Source organism: Pteropus vampyrus, unplaced genomic scaffold (assembly GCF_000151845.1).
Source record: "Pteropus vampyrus isolate Shadow unplaced genomic scaffold, Pvam_2.0 Scaffold205, whole genome shotgun sequence".
Taxonomy (NCBI): domain Eukaryota; kingdom Metazoa; phylum Chordata; class Mammalia; order Chiroptera; family Pteropodidae; genus Pteropus; species Pteropus vampyrus.
The window spans coordinates 1618408-1626123 of record NW_011888986.1 but is presented as its reverse complement, the minus strand read 5'-3'; the positions used below and the strand labels follow the sequence as shown (position 1 = coordinate 1626123).

The 7716-nt window shown below is 41.4% G+C and overlaps 1 protein-coding gene across 1 annotated transcript in view; it reads right to left on the bottom strand.

Annotated features, from left to right (window-relative positions):
* SHC3 (SHC adaptor protein 3) overlaps positions 1–7716 on the bottom strand; it is a 159638-nt gene that overhangs the window by 67751 nt on the left and 84171 nt on the right. The window contains exon 6 of the mRNA XM_023537949.1: positions 1376–1427. Coding sequence (XP_023393717.1) covers positions 1376–1427 — 52 coding nt within the window. The remainder of the gene's footprint in view (positions 1–1375; positions 1428–7716) is intronic.

The following is a 7716-nucleotide window of genomic DNA, read 5'->3' as shown; positions in this document are numbered from 1 at the left end:
AACACCCCAACTACGGAACCCCTCTTCCCCCAGACATCCCAATGATGACTTGTAGAGGAGCTCCAGTCACCTGGAAGAGAATAACAGCTGACATTCTTTGTAAGTTCTTGTTATCTCCAGTTTCAGGAAAGGAAAGGCAGCCCTACCAAGTCACTGCTTACCAACTCAGGGCTGGAAAAGGCCCAGATGGAAAATTACCCGGGCACACTTACATAGGAAAGCAAATTTTTACAGCCAGTCTGTTTGGCAATTTGCAAGGTCCACTGATGTATCGACCATCTAACATTGTTTCTCTGCAAATGCCTCTTTAGGGCAAGCCATGTAATATTCTGAGGAAGAACAAAGGAGTCTGTACATGAGGCCCCTGGGTGTCCATGGACCTGAGGGACAGATCTCAATAAAGTTACACCATGGATCAGGTAACTTGATCTTTCTGGGCTGTCTTAGAAATATGTCTAAGATATAGGGTTGGGGGGCAGAGCAAAATAGAATGCTAAGATCTCATTTGTATTGAAATTTTAAAAGAAGTAGAAAACATACATGTATGTATATGGATAAAAAGTTCTGCAAAGCAAACTGGAAAAACTTAACAGTTGGTACCTGGGCTGGAGGGTGGGAGGAGCAGGGGAACCAGTGGGTAATGGAGTAAAGTGCTGTTTTGTATTTTTATAAACCCCACTGGTGATCTTCATCAACTAGTTCTGAATTAGAATTATGAAGTGCACCAGTGGCTGCCTGGTATTCAAGGATAGCACATCCTTAGTCAGCTCACCCACCCAGGCTTGTTATCATCCAGTGAGTGGGGCTTTGGTTTTGTAAGTGATAAAAGAAATGGGATGGTGGGTGTGGAGGGAGAGTTTAAGATTAAAGCTCCCTTGAGGATAGAAAGTATGTGAATGCCGCAGACCCCCTCACCCAGCCTGTGTAGGGCATAAGAGGACAGCATCTAAACTTAGAAACTGGCCATCAGAGCTGTGCAAGGCAGCATGAGGCTTCTCTGAGAGACTTAGTTAGCAGCGGACACACAAGGAGCTGGAGTCCGGCAGGAGACTGGATGGTTTGTAGTCTTCCATATGTCATGAAGCCACTTTCAGTGTATGAGTGGGAGCTGTACTTAGCAGGGCAGGTGCACTACACAGTAGCTGGCTGGATACAGGTGTGCGTTTGGAGCTCACAGATATCAAGTGTCTCCTAACCCAGCCAGGCGTGCTGCTACACTTAACTGCCTGCATACCATAGTTATCATAAACAATGCGATATAGCATGTGGTCATTTTGGTGAAGAGGGCTGAAATGAGAGGAACATCTGTGTTAACATCCAGTATCAAGCCGGGCAGTATTCTAGCAAGAGATTACAAGCATTAAGCATTGCTTACCTCTGCGATTAACAGGGTCCTTAGCTACATATGCAACATAGTCTGTTGTGTCCTATCAGAGAAAAATGAGACATCCACATCACTAATCACAAGCAAGAGACAGCATAGCTAGACACACAGTGCACAAACCACCTCAGAAATGAAATGATGCCCAAATAACAGCCCTGTAAAGTGGCATTTTTTCAAACTGACTGTGAGCAGAAATCACTAGGGATCTTACGAAATGCAGATTCTGACTCAGAGGTCCAGGGCAGGACCTGAGTTCTGTGTCTGCAGCCAGGTTGCACATGGCACTGCTGCTGCTTCCCCAGACCACACTTTGAGTAGCAAAAATGTGAACAACACACCTGTTCTGTGTGTTGGATCACCAGAGGAACTTTAAAAACATTGATAATAAGGTCCCACCTCCCAGATAATCTGAACTAAATCAGATGTGAGACCTGGGTATCAGGAATATCTAAGAGCTCCCCAGATGGTTCCAATGTGAACCAAGGCTGAGAACAGTGGTCCTCACAATTAAACTGGTGTCAGAATCCTCTGCAGGGCTTGTTAAAACACGGATTGCTAAATCGCACGCCAGGGTTCCCCACTTGGAGAGGCTGAGGTGAGGCCCCAAATGCACATTTTTGACAAGTTTCCAGGTGCTACTTCTGCTGCTGGTCTGGGGGCCTCCCTTGAGAACCTCTGGTCTAGAAGAAATTCAGCAGTGGATGTTCAAAGTTGGTTATAAATGTTCCCTCACAAGTGGATGAGGTACAATGGTTCTTTTCTTCTTGGACATAAGTAATTATTTAAATTCTTTTAAGATGTTTTGAAAATATGTGCTCAATTTTGACATCTCATGCTTACACGTGAAACATGAGCTTCCTTGCCTGAATTCTCATCTAATCATCAATACGGCCTCAGAAGTGGGCCCAGGTAAACATATGGATTTTAGTTTCTAAATAACCAGACAGAACAATAATTCTCTTAATTCTTGAAAGCAGAAAAGACTTCTCTGCAAAGTTGACATTTTCAACATTCAAAAAAGTGTCAGCAGATCGAGAAGAAACTGGTAAAGGTCTATACAATTGTTGCAGATATTTCTCAAATGTTATTCCTTTGAAGGGCTGCAAGGTTATTGATTAGCTCCCACTGTTTGCAGCATTTGAAAGACTCTCTGTCATGAGTTCTTTTATTGTTATGCTCTATGGGCAGAGGAGCCAACTACTCTCTATAGTGCCAGAAAACCTTCCAGCGAGAGAGGAGAATAGGCAATAGGGAGAGAGTGTATGAGAGGAGGTGCAATGGTTATTGAAAGCTGGCTGCAGGGTGGTTGGTGGCAAAAGCACTTTCCATATGTTATTGTCCTGGAACTCACAGTGACACAGGAAGACCAAGCATGGGAAGGAGAGCTCTTCAAGCCCCTCTTCAAATAACTGGCTGCTACTCCAGGGTCATTCTCCAGCATGCAGCCCAACTAAACTGTTTCCTCTCCCTGCTTAGTCCACTGACTATTGGTCTACTCACAGACCAATCTCAGAAAGGGTGTGGGAGACAGTCAAACCAGTCAACCTGACCTCCTGTCATTTCCATCAAGGAAGATCTGGTCAGACTCTGAAGCTCTTGGCAAAAATAAGGATTGTAGTTTGTAATCATAGACTCTCTCTGGATTCAGTAATAGGGCGGGTATACTCCTCAGCATTTATGAGATGTCACCAGAATTTCCTTATAACTTTGTGTTTTCATTTCAATGATAATTTTTAAAATTAATACAGGAATATTCAGGATCATCTGAATGACCACCATATCATAATGTTCTGCATACAATTTCAGTGCCAAGATTTTTAGTTGGGTTTCCAACATTATGGTTACCAGGTTTTTAAAGAATTAGAAAGAAAAGAATTGTCAGACTAGATGCCTTTGCCCCACTTAGAGCAAATTAGTGTCACATTTATACACAATAATATATAACTGAAGTGTTTGCTTAAATAGAAGAAATAAGTAGAAGAATGAATAATCTGGCACCCATGGTAGTAGAGAGACGCTGACTTCAAAAGATTCTGAATGCATCGTAGAGGCTATTTCTAGAGTCACACTGGGAGCAGAGATTTAGTTTCAGCAAAACTTTTATGCATCACAGTAAATTAATATTACTTTGAATGTCATTGGCTTTACTGCATTTAACTTTCAAGCTTGATTAAGGTTTACAGTTCAATAAAAAAGTATAACACACAAGGATGTAAAGTATAGCATAATGAATATAGTCAATAATATTATAATAGTTATGTATGGTGTCAGATGGGTACTAGATTTATCAGGATTCTCACTTTGTAAATTACATAAAAAGTCTAATCACCATGTTGTACACCTGAAACTAATATAAGATTATATGCCAACTTTAATTGGAAAATAAAAAATATTTTTAAATAATTTTTAAAAACATATATTTAAGAGAGGGAGAAGTGTTCAATAAAATATATAAACAAAAAAAGTAAGGGGTCCACACTTAATTTATTTGTGTACATATTTGGGTAACAAAATTAATTTGTGACAAACCTAGTAGCATATAAAAGGAAATTCTTCTTTTTAAATTCTCACTCTAGTCTGAGAAACTCTGCTCTGGCTCAAAGCTAGGGAAGGAGGGTCAGGAAAGAGATGTGATATGACCCTATCACTCAGATGGTCAATGGCCAAGCCAGGACATAGCTTTTCTCATACCGATATTGATTTTTTTTTCTAGCACAGTAGGGGAGTGTATTGCTTTTCAAAACAATATGCTTGACATCACACAGTGAGCACATAATGTTCTAAAAATAGGGTTGCCGAGTGCCTATTCTGTATTTATCCATTTCTGTTCTCACTCCCGAAGATTTTCTGAGCCTGACCATTATTCTGGCATTCTTTTGGTGGTCTTTTAACATTAATAATAGTAGTAGATTATAATTATAGTGTGCCCTTTTCTGTAGGGGTTAACAGTGTTTTTTGGTCTATCTTATTTGATGTTTCAAAATATCATTTTCTTACCTAGCAAACTGAGGCACAGAGTAATAAGTAGACATACAATTAGCAGCAGAACAATGAACAGAACCTAGAATTGTTGGTTTTATTTAAAACACCTACCAATTGTAATGATTACAAACCAATTTGGTATGGGAATTCATGCACAATTTGATATGCACTTGGATTGGTTAAAGTGGAAATGTAAAGTAATCAAGCCCTTGGTATGGTGATATTTTCTGTATCAGAAAGAATATAAACAGTTATGAATTACTTTAAGCCCCTGGTATGGTGACATTTTTGTATCAGAAAGATTATAAATGGTTATGAATTACACTGACTACTTACTTTTTTAATAAAGAGGTAATAGGAAAAATTGAACATAGTTCATAGACCTGTATGTGCTGTGGAGAACCAAATAATTTTAACACAGGACAATGTATTTAGCTTCTCATTTTCTGGATCTCTGCATCTCCATTCATGATATCATCATGAAGATGAGATTTGAGACAACTTCCTGAAAGGAGCTGTTAACGCAGGTGTTCATTTCTGCCTTTTATTTTTCAAACTGGGTCACCTTTCAAATTTAAGAAATTATGGTTCCAAGCATCACATCTCAAGTTAATTAGAGCCAGATACAGATATAGGTAAAGAATAAGTACAGATATATGTGTAGGTGTAGTGCAAGTAGAGAATAGGTATACACGTATGTCTAGATATTATCCTCAGAAATGTACCTATGATGGGTTTGATTAGGGAAGATTTCCACTTTCTAAATATACTTCTCAATAAGGGCTTTCATTTTACAATGAAACATAAGAAAATAAAAGATTAGAAGAAAAAAAAGGGAAGGGAAGGAAAAAAAGAAGAGGAAATCATCATAGGAGACTTGAAGACAAAACTCTAAGTATAAAAAAGGGCCAAAGCCAGCTGAACACACTGAATAAGATGATTAAATGGTGCTCTGGTCAGCCTTTGACAATTAAGTAGAAGTTTGAAAGCAAAGAACAATCTTCAGTGTGGACAAATCCCTTCTGACAGTGACCCTGGCTCAAGGGTCTGAGATGAGGAGATGCCCAGGACTCTCACTGCAGCCATGCTCAACTGGCAGGAGTGGCAGAAGCAATGCTGGGATGATTCCTGTTGTGACATTTCCCTGAGGGCTACAGCAGCTGGAGCAGGAGAGGATGGGGTACCACTCTCCTGTAGCTTAGACACTTGGTGCCATGATCGTACTGCCCTTTGGAAATGTAGACACTAGAGCCAACAGAGGAAATCACTTTCAATGTGCCAATAGCAGTTCTACAATCAGGTTACAGGTATAAGGAGCCTAAGAAGAAAGATCTGTGAGATAAGTATGGGGCAAGGGGAAGATTCCCTTTCTGGGCTAGAAGTAGACAAGGTCCCTGACTTGGGATAAGGAGTAACATACATACCAATTATTCAAGCTTCCTTAGACTGGTAAACTTTTACTTAAAACCTGTCTATTTCCTTCACCAGATTAGGAAAGTTTTCCATCATTATTTCTTCAAATAGGTCAATTCCTTGTTCTCTCTCCTCTCCTTCTGGTATTCCTGTGATGCGAATGTTAGTATGTTTGATGTTATCCTTGAGACTCAAACTACCCTCACTTTTTTTGGATTCTTTCTTCTTGTTGCTGTTCTGATTGAGTGCTTTCTGCTTCCTTATCTTCTAAATCGCTGATTCAATTTTCTGCTTCATCCAATCTACTGTAGATTCCCTCTAATTTTTCTTCATTTCAGTTATTGTATTCTTCATTTCTAACTGGTTCTTTTTTATGTTTTGTATCTCTATTTTTACGTTTTCTATCTCTGTTAAAGTTCTTTCTGAGTTCATCTACTCTTATCTGAAGTTTATTGAGCATCCTTATAATTAGTATCTTGAACTCTGCATCTGCTAGATTGTTTGTCCTCATTTTGTTTGGTTCTTTTTGTAGAGTTTTATTCTGGTCTTTCCTTTGGGACATGTTTCTTTATGTTCTCAGTTTGGCTGCCTCCTTGTGTTTTTATGTATTAGATAGAACTGCTAGGTCTCCTGGTCTTAGTAGAATGCCCTATAGGGGCCCAGTGGCCCAGTCTCCCTGATTAGGTGCTCCAGGGGTGCCCCTTGTGTGGGTTGTGTGTGCACTCCTGTTGTAGTTGAGCCTCTATTGCTGTTTGCACATCAATGGGAGGGATTGACCCTCAGGCTGATTGGTTGTGAGGACTGGCTGTGACTACAGTGGAGGAGCTATTGTGTAGGGGCTGACCCCATGGAGTAGGATTTGCTTTAGCAGCCTCTGGTGCCTGCTTAGTCTGGCCTTTGGATGTGTCATTTGTAGAGATGGTTGGGTGGTGCTTTGGTGTGGTCTGAAGCTGATCACCCGGCATGTTGGTTTTGGGGCCTCTTCAGCAGAGCTCTGTTGCAGACCAAGTTCAGCCACTGCCTGTGCCCTTCCCAGGACCACTTGGTATGAGCTACAAAGTGATCTGCAGATGGTTGTCACTTGTGCTGGGCTTGGAGGCTGGCTTCCTCTACTGCCAAATTTGGGTCTGCTTAGCAAGAGGTATGGGGCATTCCAAGGCCAAATGCTTGCTTGTTTTGGGATTTGTGAACCTTTGAGAGATTTTAGGAGAATCCACAGCATTAGCCAAGACAGGCTGTTTGCATGGAAAAGCCACTTGAAGCAGCTTGGGTGGGCCCACAAGTTGGGTGGGGCAGAGTCTCAGGGAGTCACCCAAGCACAAAGAACAGTGTTAGCCAGGTTGATGAAAACTCAGATATGGCGCCCACCTGTGCTTGCACGCTGGGTTGATGGAGGGCTCAACAAAGGAATAATGGCCTCTGCCAGCATCTCTGAGAGAAAGCTGCCTCTCCAGCCTCACTCTGAAGCCTGACAATTCATTTTCTTCCCTTATGCCCCCGGTGTCTTTCAAACTACTGCCTCAGTGCTGGAGCTCAGAACGAGTGAGTAAGTCCATGTGTGAGCCCTTTAAGAGGAGTGCCTGGGACTCCAGCACAATCTCCGCAGGTTCTCGCAGGCAGAAGTTGTGAGGCACTGGCACCCTGAGCTGGGGATCCTGGTGTGGAGCTGAGACCCCCTCACTCCTCATGAAGGACCTCCACAGCCTAGACATCCCTCCCATTTTTTAATGCCACATGTGGTTATAAGACCAGCCTGTTCAGTCTCATCAAGGCCCCTTCTATATATCATCCTTAGTTGTCAGACTTCTGTTCAGCTAGACTTCAGATGATTGTCAATGATGGTTGTTCTGTAGTTTCGTTGTAATTTTGGTATGGTCATGGAAGGAGGCAAGCATAGCCTTTATTTACTCCACCATCTTGGCCTGCTTTTTTTTTTT